Source organism: Myxine glutinosa, chromosome 7, assembly GCF_964187855.1.
Source record: "Myxine glutinosa chromosome 7, kmMyxGlut1.1, whole genome shotgun sequence".
NCBI lineage: Eukaryota > Metazoa > Chordata > Myxini > Myxiniformes > Myxinidae > Myxine > Myxine glutinosa.
In genome coordinates this window covers 184329063-184355479 of record NC_136267.1, presented here as the reverse complement: position 1 = coordinate 184355479, position 26417 = coordinate 184329063, and the positions used below count along the sequence as shown (strand labels likewise).

General features: G+C 37.1%; 1 protein-coding gene across 2 annotated transcripts in view; it reads left to right on the top strand.

Annotated features, from left to right (window-relative positions):
• LOC137431883 (cadherin-13-like) overlaps positions 1-26417 on the top strand; it is a 112487-nt gene that overhangs the window by 70624 nt on the left and 15446 nt on the right. For both annotated transcript variants that reach the window (XM_068123685.2, XM_068123684.2), the window contains exons 13-17: positions 6217-6324; positions 6484-6614; positions 10491-10711; positions 11175-11343; positions 14301-14567. In XM_068123685.2, the coding sequence (XP_067979786.2) occupies positions 6217-6324; positions 6484-6614; positions 10491-10711; positions 11175-11343; positions 14301-14567 (896 nt within the window). The remainder of the gene's footprint in view (positions 1-6216; positions 6325-6483; positions 6615-10490; positions 10712-11174; positions 11344-14300; positions 14568-26417) is intronic.

Genomic DNA, 26417 nt, shown 5'->3' with positions numbered 1-26417 from the left:
TGACTGGAAGAAACAAGCAGGAAGCGGTCGCGTACAATCTCGTGCAAGGCAGGCAATAGCCACGCTCAGGAGGACTCTTGATTGACAGGGGGGAGGGGTGAACAAAGAGCAGAGCGCCGATTGGCAGGGTAAGGAAGAGGTCGTGATTGGCCACCGACCAATGACACTAAAGGCGCAAGACGCTCGGCCAATCAGTGTGGGGGGCGCGACGACTGCCAGCATGCTTCGCGGGGATTGGTAGGGAGGACCGAGGACAGGACGGCCAGTAAAATGACTCGCGGGCAGAAATTTCTCTCTCTCTTGTTCTGGCTTCCACTTCCTCCCTGTCTGGACCTTCTTCCACCCCCTTTGCCTCATTTGCGCTTGGACCCCTTTGTGCGCGTGGATCTCCTGCCTGCCCTAAACTTCCCTTGCGGTCGGCGAACACCGCTGCTGTGCGACGGACGTTGGAGAGGCATTGGAGCGCCGTCGAGTTTCCTCTCCTGGTGCCTGCGTGCGAGTGCTGTGTGGCATGGGACGGACCGAGCCGCGGGGCCGGTGTTCGCGCCAGCAGACGGACCGTGCTCTTCACGCCAACCGGAGCGCGTCGGACGATGGAGCTGCACAACCTGACGGTTCCTGACTGAACCACAAAGATAAGACACGCATTCACCACACAACGTTTATTTTTCATATATCCTTCCCATCTGTACGTGTGTGTGTCTGTAATAGGAGCGCTCCAGTTAGAGGGATTATACCGGCGCGTTTTATTTTGTGTTATCGGGTACCGTTTAATAAATATTTATTTTTGTACATAATTCCGTTTTCGTTGGTGAGTTACTTTCCACAGGGTTGAAGGCGGCTGCGCAGGACCGACAGGTTAGAGCTCTTGCCGCTTCTTCCTCTTCCCTCCTTCCTCCTGCGCGTGTATGGCCAATCCGCCATTGAACGTCGCCTCGGAGTTGAAGCTCGTTTCCATCCGCGATTCCCCGGTCTTAACCGAGGGGCAATCGCGCGACAACTGGTTGTCAGGAGTCGGATTGAACCCTATTGAACTGGTGTCAGGAAGTGAGGATCTGGGCCCGACGGACAATTTTTTTGTCCGCGGCAGGAGATCGACTCAGTCGGGTGTACATTGCGCTCGGCATTCGGACGGAAAATGTTCATAGTCGGAGGCGCTATAAAATTTTAATAGTCGATTGGAGTGCATGAAGTGCGGCATCGTGGTTCGGAAATTTAAGAGCTTTTGATTTTTCTGAAATAAAATACGCGAGCGGGAAGCGCTTCAACCAGCAGCGAAATGGCGGATGTTGATTTGGACAAGCATGAGGGAAATGCCGACGGGAGCCTTGGAAGTGAGTCAGAGGTAGATGGGGGGGGGGGGGGGGCGGGGGGGAAGGGTTGAGTATAGTGTTGGAACTTTCCCCCACCGTAGAGACGGCCCCTATAGACAACCAGGCCATAATGCAATTTATGAAGCAAATGAATGACTCCATGAGAGCAATGAGTAATGAATTGAGGGGCCAAATGAGTAAAGATATAAATGAATTGAGGGGAGGAATGAATGACAAAATGGATGCTCAGAGTGAGCAGATGGGAGAAATGAAAAATGAATTGAGGGGAGACATGAAGGGGCTGGAAAACAAAATGGATGCTTGGAGTGAGCGAATGGAAAATAAAATTAATTTGTTAAAGGAGGGATTGAAAGAACAAATTGAAGGAATGGAAAATAAAATTGATGGATTGGAGGGGAAAATGGAACGAATGAATAACAAAATGAATGAACAAAAAATTGCAATGAAGGGAATTGCAACGGTAATTGAATTAAAATGGGAAGGAAATTTACAGTTAGATAGGGAATGTCAAAATTTAAGGGGGGAATGTTTGTCACATGGAGGCCTGGAAGGTTATCGGGGCCGGGTGGATGCCTCAACACACCAACAGGGGGAGAAACTTGAATCCTTGCTGTGCCAGGGCGGTGGTTCAAAGCAATAGGGGGTAAGAGTATTGGAGGTTCGTGTGGTGGAACCGGACCGGGTGGGTGTTGATGGAGGCCTGTGGGGGCCAGAACTGATTGGGAATGTGGGGGATGATGATGTAAATTATTTGATCCAGTGGTTGGGGACCTGGGACAGTCCCATGGAGGAAAAGGTTGACCAGGCCCAAAGGAGTTTGGGGGTTGAGGTGAGTCGGTCAGTTGTTGAGGTCAAGGTGATCGAGGGGACTTTCACCACAAACCATGATTGGGTACAAGAGGCTCCAAAATTACTTACCCAGCAGGGGGAGTGCGTTTGCTCCAAGCTGGATTTGGACCTTGGAGAGTCGGGAGATTGAGCCTTAGACGATTTGGTCCCCATGGAGAATTTGGAACAGCTGCAGGGAGGGGCAGAACAACCTGTGGTAGGGGTTGTTACCTGCAGCTGCGGTTATTTGACACATGAGGCCAAATTTTTTAAAAGAAATCAAAAATTAAATTGAAATGGGAGCTGGATTTGGAGCAGCCTTGGTTGGACTTGGTCCCCGAGCTGCGGGATTCGGACCAGGAGAGGTCATTGGAGATGGCCTCGGGGAAAATGTGCCCCTTTCAAAATTTGGTCATGCCAGCCAGCTGAGGGGCTGGGCTGGCAGGATTTGGACGTGGGGTCCAACCATCGGTGGAATGGTGCGACCTGGGCCCCACGGGGGGTCTGGTAAAGTGTGGCGTCCCTTGTCCATCGGTGACCCTGCCAGCCAGAGCGTGTGTCTCGGGCTAGCAGGGTCACCGGACCCTGGTGGGGGTTAAGACCTCCAGGGGGTCCGAGGTGGTTTCTCACAGGCCTGGGATGGCGTATTATGAGGACCACAAGGGGGAGGTGCTGTAGGTTGCGCTTTGGTGGTGGCATCGCGGACGGCCACCATGGGCCTGATGTGGTGACGGCCCGGGCTTGCGGCTTGATACCCTCTCCCTGAGACTCTGGGACAGCCAGCATGTATATATATATTTATACACGTACGAGTATCTTATTATAATAGAGCAAACGTATATGGTGATGTTTGTATGTTTGTATGTTTGTTTATTTGTAACCAAAACGTCTTCTTCTTCAAATAAAATTAACACCGAAAACACAGTCGGTGAACTCTTAATTACGTACTGTTGGAATATACATTTTGACCCTTTAGACTGCTGAGACCCCTCAGACCTTTGATGACCCTTTAAGTCCCCCAAGACCCTTAAGACCCCTGAAGACCCAAAATACCCTTAAAGACTGCAAAGACCCTGAATACCCAAAAGACCTAAAACCCCGAAGACCCAAAACACCCCAAAGACCCAAAACACCCCAAAGACCCAAAACACCCCAAAGACCCAAAACACCCCGAAGACCCAAAAGACCCTGAATACCTAAAAGACCCTGAAGGCCCAAAACACCCTGAAGACACCAAAGACCCTTAAAGACCCCAAAAAAACAAAATACCCCAAAGACCCTTAAAAGACCCAGAGGAACCAAAAGACCCTTAAGACCCCAAAGACCCAAACTACTCTTAAAGGCCCAGAGGATCCAAAAGACACTAAAGACCCAAATAACCCCAAAGACCTAAAAGACCCCGAAGACCCAAAACATCCCGAAGACCCAAAACACCCTGAACACCCAAAACACCTTGAAGACAAAGTACCCTTAAAGACACTGTCGACCCCGAAGACCATTAAATACCCAAAAGACTCCAAAGGCCCAAAATACCAAAAAGACCCTGAAGACCCAAAATACCACAAATACTGAAAAGACCCTTAAAGACCTAGAAGACCCAAAAGGCCCTGAAGACCCTTAAATACCCTGAAGACCCAAAATACCCCAAATCTGCCAGCCACCCTCTGATGGTTAAACTGCCGAAATCTCGGCTCTCTGCTCACCTTCACTCTTTCATTCCTCTTTTCTCCCGCCTCTGGAACAAACTCCCACACTCACTTCAATCACACTCCTCCCTCCAGGTCTTCAAAACAGCTGTTCACCACCATCTCTTATCTTCCCCCATCCAAAACCTTGATCTTTTCTACCCCCACTAATTCACCCCAGATCCACCTTGTTTGAAATTCCAACTTCTTTCCTGGAAGTCTTGGCAGTGTCCATATGTTTTATACCTCTCCCACCCCCCCCCCCCCCTTCCCATGCCTCCCCCCTAAAGCCCTCTCCCTCCCACAGTTCTCTCGATGTCTCCATGTCTCTCGGTCCCTGCTCTCAAATGTTGTGTTTGTGTCCTTCCCCCTCTCTCCCCATCTTGTCTACCGTTCCCGATGTTATTTGTTTTGTGTGTCTGTTTGTCTTTCTGTGTGATTAATGTTCGCTCTTTCACGAGCCTCGATCTTGTATACAAAAAAAAAAAAAAAAAAAAAAAAAAAAAAAATACCCTTAAATACCTAAAATACCAAAAATACCCTGAAGACCCAAAACACCCCAAATATCCAAAAGACCCTTAAAGACTCCGAAGAAACAAAATACCCCAAAGACCCTGAAAGACCCTGAAAGACCCAGAGGAACCAAAATACCCCAAAGACACAAAATACCCCAGAGGCCCAAAAGACCCTGAAGACCCCCAAAAACCCAAAGTCCCTGAAGACCCAATTTTGGCCGCTCTCTCCCACCATCCACCCCATCCCCCTTCCACCATTCCCCCACTTCTCCCCACGATCCCCAATCCACCATCACAACCATTATGTATTTTCAGACAGACAGAGTAAAAATATTATCTCACTTCTCTCTCCATATGTGTGATCGGGACAAATTCAAAGCCAAAGTACGGTTCAACAGCTGACTTGTATTCCTATTCATGTACGGATTTATGTTCAAAATAAAATATTCGATTTAAATGAGTTGTTCCTCGATCATAAACTGATAAAACAGACAGAAGGACACCAACCAATTGCTTAACCGCACTTTTCACTTTGCGAGCACGTAGTGATGCCACCAATCCACACGACAAATCCACGACTCCCTCCCACAGACACCTTCACCCATAATTGTTACCTGGCCGGCAAGATGGCCGAGAGATACACTCACTTTAACTTGAACAATCATCAAAAATTCTTAACTTTGTAACGTTTTTAGTTGACCTTGACTTTAGTCCGATGAGCTTATGCGATCGAGCAGTGAGCAGGTAAGTCATTGCGTAGGTAAGTCATTCAGTCAGTTAGTGAGTGAGTCCATAAACATTTCAGTCATCGCTTGAACCAAATGCACGATCTCGATGGAACTCGGCCACAAGCTTCATATGCGATGCCTAACGAAGGTGTATTGACCACATCAAAATCTGCGCTCATTGAGAGGGTCTACAAGCGGGGGGCTCTCTTCTCCGAAACTACACACACAACATCGATGAAACTTGATCACAACCTTCATCGCCCATGATATAGCAACGTTTACTCACGGCATTAAAAATATTAGGGTTTGTGGGGGTTTGAGTGTTTTAAACGTAAAAATGCAATAAACTGTTAAATGCAATTCGCTGTAAAATAATGTAATTACCTCCGCCACTGAAAGTGGATGCGCGTTATGTTTTCACCCCCGTCTACTTGTTACTTGCAAAATGGAGGATTTTTCAAGGATATTGGTCGGTTGAGTTTGTTATTCTGTCTGTTTGTTTGTCACCGGCCTACAGGTCACAATTCTAAACCGATCGTTACGAAACTTCACCAAGTTGTAGAGGTCGTCAGAATTGAGAAGGCCATTGATTTTGAGGTCAAAGGTCATCTGGAGGTCAATTTCTAAAATCGCCATTTTTCATCCAATTGACTTGAAAATTGAATAACATTTGTATGTTGCGTCACTGAATTGGGAAACTAACTATTTTAAGGTCAAAGGTCAACTCAAGGTCAAACTTCTAAAATCATCAATTTTAATCTGAAAAATCATCAATTTTCATCCTATTGACCCGAGCTTTGATCAAGATCGTCAATTTTAATCTTGATGAAATGGACAATTTGATGGATCAATGGCAACCTTTTTTTGGGTAAGGGGAGGGACAGCGGGTGGATTTTGCAAGTGTCGTGCTCTGCATGACGTCTTCTTGTTTATCTGTCTATCTCTGTTTTTTGTTTGTTTGTTTGTTTGTTTGTATGTCTTTCTGTCTGTTTTTCTGTCTGTCTGTGAACAAGATATCTCAATGTTTTGGACAGATTTGGCCGATATTTGGTGTGGTATGCTCTCTACCGATTGCCGTTCTAGTTAAGAATGCTTGTTATTAATGTAGAGATTGGTCTTTTCCCAGGAACACCCTTTAATGGAGCCTCAGGGCGTATGCAGACTGGAGGGATTGGCCTTTCCCCAGGAGCTATTGCGGCTATTGTTCTTTCCATCCTTGGCCTACTTCTCCTAGGTATGCTTTTGTTGGTTTGTCCAAACCTCAGGCTGTCATGACATCGAGTCTAGTATATGGCATCCATAATGTTGTCAAATTCAATTAAGTTGATGTAAAGGTGTTCATACTATCATAAAAGCATTACTTTGGCCATGGACCTCCATGCTGTGCTTCCAGCCTTGATGGCCTGCTTCATGCTAACGTTCTGGGGACGAAGTCGATCCTACATATTACCTGACATATTGATGGCTGCCGGTACAGCACCGGGCTACACCCAGCAGTACAGCACTGAGGCTGGACCTTCTGAGGTGGAGCGTTTATAAACTTTGTAGAACACCACATCATTTATGTATTATCAAAAGTCACATTATACGTGTATTATGTAAAGTCACATATTTATATTATGTAAAGTCACATTATATGTGTATTATGTAAAGTCACATTATTTGTGTATTACATGAAGACACATTATATGTGTATTATGTAAAGTCACATTATATGTGTATTATGTAAAGTCACATTATATGTGTATTATGTAAAGTCACATATTTATATTATGTAAAATCACATTATATGTGTATTATGTAAAGTCACATTATTTGTGTAATACTGTATTACGTAAAGACACATTATATGTGTATTATGTAAAGTCACATTATATGTGTATTATGTAAAGTCACATATTTATATTATGTAAAGTCACATTATATGTGTATTATGTAAAATCACATTATATGTGTATTATGTAAAGTCACATATTTATATTATGTAAAGTCACATTATATGTGTATTATGTAAAATCACATTATATGTGTATTATGTAAAGTCACATTATTTGTGTATTACATGAAGACACATTATATGTGTATTATGTAAAGTCACATTATATGTGTATTATGTAAAGTCACATTATATGTGTATTATGTAAAGTCACATATTTATATTATGTAAAATCACATTATATGTGTATTATGTAAAGTCACATTATTTGTGTAATACTGTATTACGTAAAGACACATTATATGTGTATTATGCAAAGTCACATTATATGTGTATTATGTAAAGTCACATTATTTGTGTAATACTGTATTACGTAAAGACACATTATATGTGTATTATGTAAAGTCACATTATATGTGTATTATGTAAAGTCACATTACATGTGTATTACGTAAAGTCACATTATATGCGTATTATGTAAAGTCACATTATATGTGTATTATCTAAAGTCACATTGTTTATGTATTATGTAAAATCGCATTATTTGTGTATTATGTAAAGTCACATTATATTTATATTATGTAAAGTCACATTATATGTGTATTATGTAAAGTCACATTACACAGACTTGGCATTTAATATGGAATATATATTTTTTCTTGACTTGGGTTTACTTTCTGAACTCGGTATATCAATCTGGTGAGTTTCTTTTACGCTTCGGTGATTTCTTTGTTAAAAGAACCATGTCACTGATTGTCTGTCGCAGCAAGAAGTCAATAACAGGATTATATCACAGGTGGCGTGACAAAATGTACAGACAGGTACATTTGACGATTGGCTTCACAATCGGGTATATAAGGGTTGTTGCGTTCTGTATTTGTGGAAAACAACTGCTGCATGTCTACAAAAGTTATTGCTGCTTCCCCTGGAGATGGTCCGTCAACTCGACAATGCTGTTTGTCATTTAGTGGTGGCTTTTCGAAATTCCGGCATGGAACAGCGTGCTATTGCTCGGCAGTATGGCATCACTCAAGGTCAGGTGTCAAAGATCCTGAAACGAAATCCTCAGAGGGGTGTCCCTACTCCAATACCGAGGTCAGGACGTCCCCGCAGAACCACAAGGAGGGATGATCACCAGCTGAACCGGTTAGTCCGCAATGGCCGTACCAAGTCAGCTAATTGGCTTAGGGCTGGGTGGCAGCAACTGACAAATGGGCCTGTATCCAGAAGGCTAGTCAACCAACGACTGGTTCAAGCAGGCTATCATGCCAGGCGTCCCCTGAGAAAGCCACGTCTGACCAGACAACACCACCAGCGCTGATTGCAGTGGGCCAGAGAGCACCGTCAATGGCAGCCAGGACACTGGAATCACGTGATCTTCAGTGACAAGTCTAGATTTCTGGTCTATCGTCAATATGGCCATGTCCGAGTGTGCAGACAAGTGCATGAAGCCTACAACGAAGATTGTATAGTGCCAAGAGTCCAAGCTGGAGGTGGTGGGGTGACCGTTTGGGCTGCTTTTCATGCAGGGGGCAAAACTGACCTGGTTGTTCTGAATGGAAACCTGAACCAGTTCAAGCACAGGGCCATTCTGGAAGAAACATTGCTTCCATTAGTTCGTGCAGCCTTTCGAGGAAACTTTGTCTTCCAAGATGACAATGAACGGCCTCATCATGCTCGCATGATCCAACACTTTCTTGCTGACCGTGGTGTAGAGCATATGGGGTGGCCTGCCATGTCCCCGGATATGAATCCGATAGAGAACTTGTGGGCAGAATTAACGCGTCAAATCGACAACTTGGACCAGCAGCCTGCCTCTGTGCATGAATTGCAGCAGGCTATTGTAACTGCATGGCAAGCGATTCCTGTCCAAACCTTGGCAAATCTCGTGATCAGCATGCCTCAACGTGTACGTGCTCTCCTGAATGCTCGTGGGGGTTACACGAAGTACTGAACTGTAATTTTACTGTCCGTAATCCCAGTCGTAATTTAACTTTTGTTTTTGTTTAAAAAATTTTTTGGCTAATGTGCAAAATAAAGAGATACTTCTGGAAAACGTACAGAAGTTTAACACAGTACTGTCCGTGAATTGAGTTCGATATCAGTTTACATCACTTTCAAGGATCAATTTATTTGCTTCGAAATGTCAAATGTGGTTTTTGTTTCTTTTAAAGGTCACATTAACAAAATCTAGAATAATTTCAACATAATTCCAATGAACCTTTGGTTCTAAGTCATCTTGAAAAGTCAGTTCACCACCACAAAAAAAATATTCCATATTAAATGCCAAGTCTGTATGTGTATTGTGTAAAATCACATTATATGTGTATTATGTAAAGTCACATTATATGTGTATTATGTAAAGTCACATTATATGTGTATTATGTAAAGTCACATTATATGTGTATTACGTAAAGTCACATTATATGTGTATTATGTAGTCACATTTTATGTGTATTATCTAAAGTCACATTGTTTATGTATTATGTAAAGTTGCATTATTTGTGTATTATCTGATGTCACATTATTTATGTATTATGTAAATACGCATCATTTGTGTATTATGGAAAGTCATATTATTTATGTATTATGTAAAGTCACATTATTTGTGTATTATGTAAATACGCATAATTTTGTATTATCTAAAGTCATATTATTTATGTATTATGTAAAGTCACATTATTTATGTATTATGTAAATACACATTATTTGTGTATTATCTAAAGTCACATTATTTATGTATTATGTAAATATGCATTATTTGTGTATTATGGAAAGTCATATTATTTATGTATGTGAAGTGACATTATATTTGTATTATCTAAAGTCACATTGTTGATGTATTATGTAAAGTCGCATTATTTGTGTATTATCTAAAGTCACATTATTTATGTATAATGTAAATATGCATTATTTGTGTATTATGTAAAGTCACATTATTTGTGTATTATGTAAATATGCATTATTTGTGTATTATCTAAAGTCATATTATTTAGGTATTATGTAAAGTCACATTATTTATGTATTATGTAAATACACATTATTTGTGTATTATGTAAAGTCACATTATTTATGTATTATGTAAATACGCATTATTTCTGTATTATGGAAAGTAATATTAATTATGTATTATGTAAAGTCACATTATTTGTGTATTATGTAAATACGCATTATTTGTGTATTATCTAAAGTCATATTATTTATGTATTATCTAATGTCATATTATTTATATATTATGTAAAGTCACATTATTTGTGTATTATGTAAATACGCATTATTTGTGTATTATGTAAATACGCATTATTTGTGTATTATGTAAAGTCACATTATTTATGTATTATGTAAAGTCACATTATTTATGTATAATGTAAAGTCACATTATCTAAAGTCTAAAGAACACCTGTGGTTGATCTCTGTCTGAATAAATTAAAATTCATTGTCCTCACATGTGCTGAAAACCTCAGAACGTCTCCACTGCAGCACTACTGAAGAGTGGTCTGTTGGAGAGACAATGGAGAGGTAGGGATGCTGCAATCCATCTCTCCGAAAATGGGAAAGTCGGAGGAGAAAACAGTCTGAACAATTCAGGCTTAAACAACATCAACATCAACATCAACAACACAAGTGGAGGTTCATCCAACTTTCAAGGAGTTGGCAGTGAGGCTGTAATGAATGACATGATTGTGTAAGTCTTGGGATGGGATAATATCCTCCACGTAGAGAAAAAGCAGAGGAATTAATGTACCTTTTCCTGAAAAGCAGAACACCATGGATTTACCATAATTAGGTATGACCAAATTATTGTCTAAAAATTGTAAGGATTCAAGGTTTACCTGAAGCTCTTTATTTTGTATGTAATTGTAGTTGCCCCAGGGCGTGGCAGAACAGTTTAGAGGAAGCAGATGTATCGACTGTCTAATCTGCTCGTACATAAATCACATGCAGGACAAAAATATCATATAGCATACATCAGTGTACTGTATTGTGAATTACAAGGACTCTGTGGTGTGCTGCTTCATTGGATTAACAAGAATACCTGATATTATTGTTCATGATGTAAGGTCACAAAAATCACAACACTTGAGCACAACCATCACTTTAACCGCCCATTTAGCCAACAACCTTATTCCTCATTTCCCTCACCACAGGGAGAAATCCTTCACCGAAGTGAAAACTACCAATCACCAAGTGAATGCAGCAATGACTTCAACAAGAAATAGCAATGCAGCTGGAAGTGGCATGATTGGCAAAGCAGCCAATTGCAATATTACTACAAATCATGTGGTCACCAGCTCTGGAGGAACTGCCCATCTTGGAGTAATTATAGTGAAAGATTGTGAATAAATTCAGAAAGAAAAAATATATATATATATATACAGTCCCGTGAAAAAGTAAGTACACTCCATGTAAAGTTTTGCCTTTATCAACATATTTCAACATACAGCTATTTGATCTTCATTTCAACAATATTGATAGATAAAGGTGATATAATATCACAAATATCATGAAACATTTACATTTTGTAGTCCATTGTATAATTTAAATAAACATAAATGCAAATTTCGCATGTGGAAAAAGTAAGTACACCCCTACATTTATCACTACTTCAAATACCTAAAATCAGAATCAGGTGCACCAGCTCAGGTGCAAATCATCAGAACATCATTGGAGAAGATCTTGGAGGAACCTGTCTTATTTAAACCTCAGACATTTAGTTTGGTTTGCTCTTTGTTGTTGAAGTGTGCGGCGTCACAATGCCTAGATCAAAAGAGCTCTCTGAGGCCTTCAGAAAGAAGGTTATAGATGCCTACGAGTCTGGGAAGGGATTTATAAAGATCTCCAAACAATTTGAAATCAATCATTCGACTGTCCGGAAGATCATCCACAAGTGGAGAAGATTCCAAACAACTGCCAACTTGTTCAGGCCAGGCTGCCCCAGCAAGTTCAGCTCGAGAGCAGACCGCAAGATGCTCAAAGAAGTCTCGAAGAACCCCAGAATGTCATCACGGGACCTACAGGTAGCTCTTGCCATTGTTGATGTCAAAGTGCACGAGTCTACCATTAGAAAGAGGCTGCACAAATTTGATCTCCATGGGAGGTGTGCCAGGAGGAAACCTTTGCTGTCCAGAAAGAACATCAGGGCAAGACTAAAGTTTGCCAATGAACACCTCGGCAAAGACCAGCACTTCTGGAGCAATGTGCTCTGGACAGATGAGTCAAAGGTGGCGCTACTTGGCCACAGTACCGGAAGACATGTTTGGCGAAAACCAAAGACAGCATTTGACCACAAGAACCTGATACCAACTGTAAAGCATGGTGGTGGAAATATTATGGTTTGGGGCAGCTTTGCTGCATCAGGGCCTGGGCAGCTCACCATCATAGAATCCACTATGAATTCTTCATTGTACCAGAGGGTGCTTGAGGATAATGTGAGGCCATCTGTCGGAAAGTTGAAGCTCAACCTAAGGTGGTCCTTGCAACATGACAATGACCCTAAACATACCAGTAAATCCACCAAGGAATGGCTGAAAAGAAAGAAATGGAAGGTTCTGGAATGGCCAAGTCAAAGCCCGGATCTAAATCCCATCGAGATGTTGTGGGGGGATTTGAAACGAGCTGTGCATGCAAGAAACCCCTCAAACATCGCACAGCTGAAATAATTCTGCATGGAGGAGTGGGCAAAAATTTCTCCCAGTCGATGTCAGAGACTGATAGACAGTTATAAGAAACGCCTACTTGAGGTTGTTTCTGCCAAAGGGGGCAATACCACCTATTAGAGCCAAGGGTGTACTTACTTTTTCCACATGCGAAATTTGCATTTATGTTTATTTAAATTATACAATGGACTACAAAATGTAAATGTTTCATGATATTTGTTATATTATATCACCTTTATCTATCAATATTGTTGAAATGAAGATCAAATAGCTGTATGTTGAAATATGTTGAAAAAGTCAAAACTTTACTTGGGGTGTACTTACTTTTTCACGTGACTGTCGGATTTAATAAATGGGAATGAATTCCTGTGTGGGACTATGGGACTGTGGAAAAAATCCTAACTCAACCCAGGGATGTCTTCACTGGCACAGCGACAGTTTGTATGTGGTTGGGGTGGGATGGACAATTCCCAATATAAATGTGTGTTGGTTGTGTAGCAGCAGTCATGCTGTGAGGGAGTATTCCAAGTGATGTTAAAATACACATGAAAACAATAGATGTCATAAAAGTAGGGAATTGTCAAATGAAATATCATATTGTTTGTATGTTTGTTTGACTTGTTGTTTCGTATGCAGCCTGTGGCTGCTGGTTGCATCATTTTTCTGGAAGCGAGTTTCGGCCGCTGATGCAGTGCCCCAATTACCAGTGAGCGGGTACTCGATTTGCCGACCTCGGAAGGATGACAGGCTGAGTCAACCCCCTGGCGTTAATTCAACAATCAACCAGGATTCAAACTCAGGATCCTAGGATCCCAAGCCGGCACCCTAACCGCAAAGCCAACACCAGCAGCCGTTTATTTGACTGAGATGCACTTTTGAACTGTTGGACGGAATTAATTCAAAACTCATTTTTGTACTTGTGGGGTGAACGAGAGGATTTTAGGGGGTAAAAAAACCCCCATAGTGCTGGGGTTTAGGCAGTGGGGGAGGAGGAAGGAGGTCCTTAAAATTCTCTGCAGTATTTAAATGATATTGTATGACGCCATCTAGTGGACGCCGATGTGACAAGTTGTAGTAAAATATGTTGCAGACATAAAAGTGAGCAAATTAACCCATAAGGACAGGTTCGTTGTTAGTAATACAAATGTACAACTCTCATCTGTTAGTGTCCTGTTTTCCATGCTCTTATTAGTCCCCTACCTGGAGGGGACTATAGGTTTGCTCTACGTCTGTCTGTCCATGTGTATATCCGTCCCACCTGTGGTTTTCTGGACTTTTTCCATACCCTATAACATATTCAACTGCATCTTGATATATGGCTTTATTATGACAAGTTACAGAAAAAGTTTGAGTTTCGGGGAGTTTCGCCAATGTTTCACTGAGTTGTGCCCTTTTCTCTTGGAACAAGAACATTCATTGGGACCATTAGGGGACACGTATTGCAAAACAATTCTCCCTCTTTTATATGTACAAGCTCTTCCATGTGTCATAAATGCTGTAAAGAGTAAATTAAAAAAAACTCCGTAAATAATTTGCTCTTCTTACGTCATCGACAAATATGACAATTCTTCCATATTTTATATCCAGTAAAAATGTATTTTTGTTTTTAATTTCCAGGCAATCCAGCAACCCCAAGGACATCAGATTGGTGCTTCGTACCAGCAAACCAAACAGACATTCCAGAAACCCCAAGGATATCAGATTGGTGCTTCATACCAGAAAACCAAAATTCCACAATATCCTGTTGAGACTTGGTCTGTATTTGAGCAACGAGCCAGAGACACTATGCACAAACTGAGCACCCCAAGCACAAGATCTTCACTTGCAGTGGAGAAAAGTCAAGACCAACACACTGCGGCCACCAGTTGGGACCATATGATAGAAGTAAGTGCATTTGCGGTTGCAAAATTTGCCATAGGATAGAAGTAAGAATTTTAGCTCTTATCCTGTTTGCGCCTCGACTAAGTACGGGTATACAAAAAAATAACGAGGAAACAAATTATTGCCATCAAATGGAGAAGTCAGGAAGATGTTTTAAACTTTTCAGGTTTTAAACTTTTGCAGGCATTTTGATACAAAACAATTTTGTGACGAGTTAAATGAACCGTGAGGGTTGAAATGGAATGCACAAAGATCTGATGTATTGATTTTTTTTCCATGGCAAGTAGACGTAGAATTTTGACTTTGTTACCCTGCGCTCACGAAGCGAAAAACAGGGTTAGGCATTCGGGTGTGTACGTGTGGCGTATGGTGTCTGCATTTTTAAATGAATTTTCTCAGCAATCGTTGGTCCAATTGACACAAAAAATTTACCATAGGAGCGCTTCCACCTGTATATTTTTAAATTTTATAGTTGGTCTTGAATATTCTATAGTTGGTCTTTATAGAATTCTTGTAGTTGGTCTTGTTGGAATGATTTTTGTAAAGGAGATGTATTTTTGATCTGTACTTGGAATAGCACTGATACTCCCAGGAGTCTTTGACAACTCTTTAATAAACAAGTGTGTATCATAATGAGCGTTGTTATGAAGAAAGACAGGAATGAACGAGGGGAGTTTATAATTAATATTACAACTTTGATGAGCCGGACCTCTATATTTACCAGTGAGATGACAATGATCTCTAACCTTTAGGCTTTCACCAATTTTCTCCCCACAAATATGACAGGTAGCCTTTGGCTGTCTAAATTCTCTTTTTTCTTTACTTGTTAAGGACATTGGTTTATTGGTTTCTCTCATTATCGTGGTTAATCGAACACAGTCTTTTTCTAGTCGTTTCACAAACTCCTCTGGGGCATTTGAGCCTCTATACATCTCTAACTTGTTATATTCATCACCAACGGATGATTTGATATAATAACAAAATCCGCAAGGAGTATGTTTTTGATACTTATTTGTGTATGATTCTTTTGGATCTGGAGCTGCTGTTGCTATTTTTTCCAAGATACTCTCAAAATCAGCATATATCACAAAAGGATGTTTAATTGTTTTATTTTGATCTTTGAATGAAATTTTGGAACCAGGCTTTGGAAGTGTAATGATAATGACTGTTGCTTTCTCATTTGAACAATATTGTTTATGAGTATCCAATCTCTCCTGTGAATGAAATGTATTCAAACACCGACGACATGGATAAACTTTACATTTTCTAGAATAGACTTGTGATTTAATTAATCTTGAAAAGTTCTTGATATAAGCATAATGTTCAATTTCACCAGATCGGAAATACAAGAGATCAACATGTTTTTCTTTCTCATCATCTGAGATTTGTAAAATCTGCACTTTATTCTTTTCAGTCAACCCATAGACATTTATAGAAATATTATTTAACTTTTCAAACTTTGGAATATTATTAAGAGTCATCGGAAATTTCAAATTTTTCATATTCAATTCATTTTCATATTTCATATAATTGCTTACTCTTTCAGCATGTTCTTTTGCTGGATGTAGATATGCCAGTACAGACCACAAGAAACACTTGTTATCAGTATTCTGAATATTTACTATAGCATTTTTATCTTTGATGATTTTAGGAAGTTGAATATATGATCTTGCTTGTAGTGGATCAGATTTAAAAATGTGAACATCAACAAACAGAACCTTTTCAACAGTGAGACCGCTTCTGACAATAAGATCATCATTATTATATTCACTATATTTAAGCTCATTAAAGACCTGTTCTTTATTTCTATTATAATCATTTTTATTAAGTACCATGTAAGTTGTTGTATGTAGGTAAAAGTTAAATGGTGGATCTTCCTTTTTACGAAGAACCAATTTTGTCCCCAAATAATATTTACAACTTCCCATTTCAGATATAGTCTTATCAATCTGATCATCTATTCCTTCCTTTGTAAGATCAACAGCAGCTCCCAGAGAACGGGGGACTGGATCTTTGAAACGGAACAATCTAATTTTAATATTTCCTTTGAAAGCACCATCTAAATTTTCAATCTCATAATATGGAACTTGGTGTTTCTTTGTCTTCTCATGACGCTTCCAATCCTTCTTGAGGATGTAGTGTTGACAGCGCTCACAATAGACCTTTGGAAGAACCTTTGGTTTGAGATTCTTCAAATGTTTTTGAGTATCTAAGTGTTGATCATACCCACTTCTCAGAACCCATGTCTTACAAATCTTACAATACTTATTATCTTTACTCTTTAAATGTTTTTGTGTTCTATAATGTTTTTTGATATGTTTGTAGTTCTGCTCACAACTCTCACAGTAAGTAGAATTCGTCATATTTATATAGTAAAAAACTTCACTATTTACTAGTTATCTTTTACTTAAAATAAAACATGAAAAAATTGAAAACAAGAGTCAGGAAACTCAATTAAATTTGGGGCAACTTATTCATATGATTCTTGGTTAGGATGTGATATCTATAACTAGTCTTCTTCATATCCTTATCACAAAGATCACAATGTTTCATCTCTTCTTCTTTATAACCGTTAAGAACATTATCTAAATGGTGCTTTGTTTGTTTATGTTTCCTTTTATCAAGTACTCTAATTAGCTTATTACAAGGTTCACATCTTATCATATTTTTACTCTTATCAGATGTATTGATAGCATGTTTAATGGTCCTGATATGAATATCATATCGATTGTACTGTTTATCACAGGCGGAACAATAACCAGATTTCATGTTATTTATATAGTGAGAAACTTCATATTTCTTCATCACTAAACTCTATATAGTAATCGGAATCATCAATAAAACTACTCTCATAACTATCATTTGAGCACAAACTATTAGTATCATAACTATCATCTGTGTTCAATGAAATACTATCATCACCATCGTCCGAGTTCAATGAAATACTATCATCACTATCGTCCGAGTTCAATGAAATAGTAAAATCTTCACTGCTGTAATGACTCATATTTAATTAGCAGAAAAAACCTTTCCATCGATACCAATATACTTTCTTTCATTAACGGATTCAATCTCTACATTTTTAATATCAAAAGTTATCTTTAAATAATCTCTAACTATCATAGAACGAAATGACATTTCACCAGAAATATTAACATCATTCATTTTACTTAGATCTACACCCTTTGGATTATTAAAGTAAATACAAATTTCTCCACGAGTATTGTTGATGGTCTTATCATTCTTTTTCAAAGTATCGTGGTCAATCACTTTTTCAAGCTTTGAATAAATTGCCAGGAGTAGAGGAGAAACTTTTGTTAGATTTACTTTAATGGATGTCTTTCCAGGTATAGTTAGAGCTCTTCCTTTAAATGAAATAGAGGGGCTCATGTTATTTTCCATAACTGGTTTTACCCAAAAATTTCCATATTTATCTTTGTTCAATTTAACATCTTTGACATATTTTTCTATATCTTTCACCGAAGTAGAGATTGATTGAAATTTGTCTTTTGTGCTTTGAAACATTGTATTTATTAATGAATAAACTTGCATTTAGTTTAAGTAAAAATTTACCACATAAATATGATAAGTTCTGAAGGATATTTAGAATTTCCAGACTCTCCATATGATAAATTAGAGAATTGTCCGGCTTGTGATAGAGTGGGGCTTAATGATGAGGATTCATATAAACAATGTTTATTCTGTGATTATATTCTAATTAATGATAATAAGAAAAAAAAAAAAAACATATAACTCTTTTAAATTAGAACCAAAAATGAATTACATTACAAGATTAATAAGAGAGATGAATGTTAAGCATTATGGTGATAATACACCATTTCTTACAAGGAAAGAGACTCTTTGTATTGAGGAAATGTATAAGGGTTTAATGATATTTATTATTCAAAATAATTTTAATGGAAATGTTAATACAAGATACTACATAAATAAAATAATGAATTATTTTGAAATTAAACCCGAACTCAGGATAAAATATAGAGTTTCTAAAATAGCTCAAAAAAAGTTGGATGACTTGTTTTCCAAATATATAAATGAATGATTTTTTACCCGTTTGGGAAAATAAGATAAAATTTAATAACCATAAAAACATTCCAAATTCATTGAGATGTCTAATAGTTGGTTCAAGCGGATGTGGAAAAACCTGTTTGCTTTTAAAGATGCTCCTTACCCCCAACTTTTTAGATTATGATAATTTAATAATTTTTACGAAGTCAAGTTTTCAACCCGAGTATCAACTACTCTCACAGGGTTTTAATGCAGGTCTTAAAAAGGAAGACATTATCGGTTTATTTAAACTTCAAAACAAACTAAATGATTATAACATTGAGGATATAATACAACTATTTTGTGATACACAGAAACCTAAACCAAAACCCATAACTTGTATTCTCAGTGATAATACGGATGATATACCTTCACCTCAAGATTTAGATAAATCAAAAAAGAACCTCGTCATCTTTGATGATTGTGTTAATGAGAGAAACCAAACAGTAATGGATAGCTACTATACAAGAGGGAGACATTCTTCTTGTAATTGTATTTATCTTAGCCAGTCATATTTTCAACTCCCTCGACGCTCAATAAGAAACAATGCTAATACTTTTATTTTATTTAAGTAAAATTCAATAGATGTAAATAATTTTTGGAGAGATAATTGCTCTACGTTATGTAGTAAAAAAGAATTTGAAAATTATATGAAACACACGATTGGAAAATATAAATATATTGTTGTGAAACAAGATGAGATATTAAAGGATGTATTTTTATTTTAAACATAATTACATATATAAATGACAACAATTATTATTAACCTTGTGGGTAAATCTGCTTCTGGAAAGAACTTTCATAAATCTAAACTCTTGAATAGTAAAAATGAAAAGATTGTAAGTTTTTTTTTAAAAACACCCTATGATTCGTTTTGTGAGTACTACAACCAGAGCAAAGCGACCAGGAGAAGTAGAAGGGAAAGATTATTACTACATTTCAATGGAGGAACATATGCGATTGAGGAACGAAGGTCAAATATTTGAGGAGGTCTCTCTTGGTTCTACAAAATATTCACATTGTAAGAGTGAGTTAAATAAAGTAAAATCTAATGGTCTTGGGATTTTAGAAACTAATCCTGAAGGAATGAGACAAATTATTAAACAATTGTGTGGTGATGGAGTTAAGATTTTATCATTCGGTTTTGATATCGATGAGGAGACTCAACGCAAACGTATGAAAAGCAGAGATACAAGTATTAGTGAAGAAGAAATAACAACTCGTATTAATACCAATAAAGAATTTGATGAAATATTTAAAGAAAAAGATTTATTTCAACACATTTACTATAATGATGAAGAAAAGGAAAATTTTCCCATTGACCTTTACAATTCATTAAATGATATTTTTCAATACTAAATGAATGCTGAAGAAAGAGCAAGAAAGTTTAAGGAACATCAAGAGTTGGTTTCAAAAGTTGTAAAGCAACAGGAAGAGATAAAGAAGAAACGGAGACAGAAACTAACTGGTGAAGAAGCCTTTGAAAGAAAACAAGAGAAATTTTTTAAACCGCTTTTAAAAACTCAACACCCTACAGTTCCCACGGTAGAATTTACTCCGAAAAAACTTCAAATGCTCAAAGATTTTAGTCAGATAACAAAACAAGAACTTGGAAAATTACAATATGATGATGAAGGATTATTTCGGAAACTTGAGGAGGTAAATCAACCACCTAATTATGTTGTGGAAGCTCTTCAAAACAACGAATATTTGGCGGGTTCAAAAACCAGAGCAGGTCTCATTCCAACAGAGGAACCAGCAGTGTTTCATCTTGTGGAAGAAAAGGTATTGATATTTAATGATGAATTGATGTTCTTGAGTTCTACTCAACCAAATGTTAAATTAACTCCAAGATTAATGTTTCTTCTAACAAACCCCGGATTCAGCGGTTCAAAATATTTTGAGGAACCACTTGATATGGAAAGAGAGGAAGATAGGGTATATATTGAGTTGCTAAATGCACTTGATTATGGAGTTTCTGTTGCTGGTAAAAGTAAGAAGAATGAGAAGGAGAAACATATTATTGATGCTTTAAGTAAGCTTGGTTCGGGTGTTAGTTTTCTTCCAAATGACCCATCACAATTAGTTAATAGGCTATTATTGTTGTTAGGTAGTAAGAAGGCTGGAAACAACAATTGTTTTAATGAATCCTCAGCCATTTTAGATCAGTTGATGAACATGAAAATAATTAATAAATGTCAATACAAAGATATTTTATTAGATATTAAATAAGATGAGAAGCACAATTCTTAGTTTTAATTTCACAACGAGCGATTACACAGCTTCATTCCCTTACCCACTACAACTTGACCCCCTTACCTCATATGAGGCATCTTTGTTGTCAATGGAAACTTACAATACCCTTTTTAATATCACAGAGAAAAACAACAAGTTTAGTTATAATCCAGGAAGTGGATATAAAACTATAACCGTTTCACCTGGAGCTTACGAGATTTCTCAAATATCTTCAGAAGTCTCTCGCCTTATGAAAGAAAAAGGTGATGAACCAAAAAATATTGTAATAGATATTCAAAAACACACTTCAAAATCAACTATTAAACTTAAAAATAATTATAAAGTTGATTTCACGATTGAAAATTCGTTTAGAGAGCTATTGGGTTTCTCTTCAAAAAAGATTGAAAATAACGGGACGTTTTACAGTGATAATGTTATCCAAATATCCTCCGGTATAAATTCAGTATTAATTCATTGTGATTTGATTGATGGTGCTTATAACGATGGAATAAGAACAAATACAATATTTTCATTCAGTGCATACTCAAGCCCGATTGGTTATAAATTTAATATGGAACCAAAAAATCTTGTCTATTTACCTGTGTCAGGAAAAACCATATACAGAGTAAATTTTAGGATAACCGACCAAGATAATCGTATGATATCCTTTAATGATGAAATTATATCCATCAGAATTCACCTACGTGAAGTTTTTCAATAAATAAATAATGGTTATTGTGAGAAAACACGAGTTGGGAAAATATAAAATAATTACAGGGGAGGGCATGTACCTTTCACCATACTATACAAGGTATGTGGGTAAAGGATACTATAAACCTAAGAGACAACGAGGTGTAGGTCATCAATTTCGAAATAAAGGAGATGGGATAATTGATACTCTAATGGGTATTGGTTCAACCATCCTTAAACATAAAGACCTAATTGGTTCAACTGCTTCTGCCGTGGGCTCCGTTGCGGGTGCTATAAAGAGTATAAAAGATGCTCAAAAGGAGTCTCATAAATTACAAGCAATCAAAGAAATAAAAAAAGGTAAAACTCAACTATCTTCACAAGAACGACAAAAAATCATTAAAATACTTGGGTCAGGGTTTCAACGATTTTAATACTATATAAATACAAGTATGGAAGCGATTGATAGTATCTATGATTTGGATGATACAATTATCATTTCAAACTCCACAAAAAAGGAAGACTATTTTAAGGTAAATGCTATAACAGGAACAGACTGGAATTCAAACGGAACAAAAAGTTTTGAAATAAATAATCAACAAACTTACTTGAATATAGCTGATAGTTTCTTGCTGTGTAAATTTAAATTCACTAAGGCTGCGAATAATACTAATGCTACACTCGTAAATGATTTCTTCTGGAAAATGTTTGATAGTGTTCGCCTGTATATTGGAACACAAGAGGTTGAAGCGGTTGATTATGTCTCTGCTACATCTGAAATGATGAAATTTACACTATATTCGTTTGGTGATAGAATGGGTAAGGGAGCTGTTGAAGGTTTTATTCCTGATATGTCAACGGGTACAAACACAGACCCTGGTTATAGTCAAAGGAAGGCAATGTATAATGATGACACAAAACCAGAGAATAGTTTTACCGTAGCAGTACCTCTGAAAGGTATATTTGGATTTTGTGATTATGACAAAGTTTTGTGTGGTCTTAAAATTAGATTTCAACTACAAAGGAATGATAATGTAAATAGGTTGCTTTTTGGGGTTGAAAATGCTTTTGGAGACAACAATAAATTTGTTATTAATGATTTGTGTTGGTATATCAGTGAATATACTCCTAATCTTAAAACGGAAGAGATGTTAAATAGAAGACTTAACTCAAAGAAACCGCTAAATGTATCATACCTTAAAAGAAGATGTCAACACGTTAAACTGGAACACACTACCTACACTTGGAATTTGGGTGTTCTTCAAGGAAAGCCACGATACCTCTGGCTCATTTTTAAAAAACCAGATGGAGAGGACGGTACTAATAAGAATAATGCGCTGAGTGATAATGCTAAGGTGAAACAACTTCGGGTTTCTCTTGATGGCACATTTTATCCGCGAGATAGATTGGAAATTGATTGGGAAAAAAATGATTATGCGGAAGCCTACAAGTCCTACCAAAAGGTGTGTGAAAGTAATGGTAATAATGATCCTATTTTGGATATGGTTGCGTTTCAAAAACTTTATACAATCTACGCAATTGACCTGAGTTCTCAAAAGGAAACTATAAAGTCTAATCGAGTGGATACTTCTCTATACATTGAAAGAGGGGAGAGTGAAGAGGTTAATGCATATTGTTTGCTTTTGGAGGAAACAGAATTACAGATTAATACAGATAATGGTGTTATGATTAATATCACATAGGTTTTTTCTCATAAATAAATGGTTGGGGTATATGTTAATCAAATCAATCTTAATAAATTAACATCTTGTATTCAAAATCGAAAGCCTTGTATTATTAATGTTAATACAATTCAAAGAAAAGGAGCTGTAAGAATTGATGTTTTACTCACACACACACAAGTAAAAACACTAAATGATGTTGGATCTCTTAAAATTAAAATGACGAAACCTATGTTAAAGAAATATTCAATGGACGAGTCAAGAGGAGGATTTCTCCCGTTTCTAATTCCTTTATTTGCTGGTTTAAGTGCGGCGGGAGCATTGACTGGTGGTATTTCAGCAGCGGTAAAAACTGCTAACGAAAGGAAGGCACAACTAAAAGCTCAAAAAGAATTGGAAAGACATAACAAGGAGTTGGAGAAACAAATTAGTGGAAGTGGTGTAATTGTAGATTTTGCTCAAAAACTTGAAAGTCTACCTGATAAAGCTAGATTGTTGGTTGGAGATATGCTTTCCTCTATCACTCAAGCGGGTGTTAAACTAACTAAACGGGGTAATGGATTGTATCTTTCTCATAAATAAATGGATAAATGGTTTAAACAATTTGGAAAGAATACAACGTCAAATATAGAACTAGCTAAGTATTGTAAAACACTAAAAATTGATAATGTGGTTATTTGTATGAGAGATGAATTAATACATATAAATAAGAATACAAAGAATATTATTATGAATTTAGACACACAGAATGGTTCTCATTGGGTTTGTATTCATAATAGTCAGGATAAATATTATTTTGATAGTTATGGTATGCCACCACCTGTTGAAGTAATACAATTCTTACAGAATGGTGTTTATCAAACATTTCAAGTTCAAGAAATTAATTCTAAATGTTGTGGTCAATTATGTTTATATGTATTATTTCAACTCAACAATAATGAAAATTTTTATGATATTATTTTTAATCTAATATAAATGACTTATGTTGGAAAAGATGGTTCTATCTTTGGAAAATCCTCTCAGGATATTGATTTATCAAATTATTATACAAAGGCACAGGCTGAACGACAAAAATATAGTGTAAGTAAAAGTATTAATATGAAGAATACTTATAAATTAATCAATTATCCAAACCCTACAGATGCGAATGACTTAATTAGATTTAGTGATTTATCACAATATATATTTTTAAAGAAAACAGCACGTTTTGTTAAACAAGTAAAATTTACAACAACAACACCTGGTTATACTGACCATACACCTTTCCTCATTGAATTTAACTACCTGCTTACAATTGAATTTTATAAAGAAGGACATATAGTTAATATGCGAATTAATAAATGGGGGTATGATATGCCTGATTTAGGGTATAATTGGTCTTTTTCAATAAACATAGAAGACCTACATGATTTTAATCAGTCTCGTAAAGAAGAATATTATCCACTTGGTGAGGATAAGGATTTATGTGGAAGTACAATTAATAAACAACAAATACATGGTTTTAAGAAAAGAAAAATATATGATAGTATAGCGATGGTTAGCATGACAAAGAAGGAAGGTCATGAGATAAGGATAGAAAGCCAAGGAATACAAACCAATTTGGTAGTGGGAAGATGGGGTGGTATTACCTGTCATAATATTAATCTCACATATATTTCTGATACATAAATGGCAGGAAGAAGACTACAAGAGAATTATAATTTTTGTATTCAAGGATACCTACAAGAAAAGGGTGCTCGGTATTACATACCTTATGATTTGGAGCATATACATGGGAATTTTGTCATTAAAAACTGGCCTTATACTGATATTGTTAAACCCACAAATAGAGACTTGTTTAAAATATTAAATAAAAATGAACTTCTCAAAGTTATGAAATATAAAACTCTTTTAGAAATCGTCAACAAATCTTGTTGGTATCCTATTATGAGAAAAATAATTATAGATACAAGAATATCTCAAAATCCAGATGAGTATATGTATAATATTCTTTGGGGCTCAAGCTCAAGGGTAGCAAGGGATGAGGAAGGAGTTAAAGAAGAGAAGGAGGAAAGAGAGAAGGAGGAGAAGGAGGAAAGGGAGAAAAAGGAGAAGGAGGAAAGGGAGAAAAAGGAGAGGGAGAAAAAGGAGAAGGAGGAGAGGGAGAAAAGGGAGAAAAGAGAGAAGGAGGAGAGGGAGAAAAAGGAGAAGGAGGAGAGGGAGAAAAGGGAGAAAAGAGAGAAGGAGGAGAGGGAGCAAAGAGAGAGGAAGGAAAAATATAAAAAGATGGAAATCAGTGAGATTAATAAAAGATTGAAGGTATTACAGCAAATAAATCAAACTCAACGCACTGAGGAGGAAAATAAAGAAATTCAAATTCTCAGGAAAATATTATTTGAAAGAATGAAAACAACCTTTACTACAATTTCAGGGAGGAGGTTTAAACGAGAAAGTGGTGATGAAGAAGAAGAAGGAAAAGTTTATATAGTTGATGATGTTGGTGTAATTGACTTTAGTTAGTTTTATTTGTAAATAAATGGAGGAGAGAGTGAAGGCATTCCTTAGGATTCTTTATGTTTTAAAAATTAAGATAGAAATGTATATGTTGAAAACCAAAAAGGTTTTGATCCTCTGTCGGAATTTTTCTGATAAATAAATATGAGTTATTGTCTTAAATGTAAAAAGAAAACTCAATCTAAAAGTGTATTGTATGTTAAAGCTAAAAATAATAGAGTTTATCAAAAAGGAATATGTCAAGTGTGTGGCTCTAAAAAGTGCCAATTCATCTCTCCTAAAAGTGGAGGAGACATACAAAAGTTTCTGTCAGGAAGTAAATTTACAACAACTGGAATTCCAGGGGAATTACACCTTCCAGGGTATTCTTTCTGTGGTCCAGGAACAAACCTGGATAAAAGATTAGATGAGGCTGACAATCCTAAACCTTGGTCTCAACCTATAAATAGGGTTGATGAAGTGTGTATGAAGCATGATATTGCTTCATTGATATTGATATTGAAGGGATACCACCACATTGGATGAAAAACATGAAGCAGACAGAGAAATGTTGTATAATTTGTCTTTGATACGAAATCCTACGTTGAGAGAGAAAGTTGATAGGTTTATTGTGAAAAAAATGATAAGTGCTAAATTGAAACTTGGTCTTGGTTATTCACCCTCAAAAAACTATTAGGCTCTAATGATG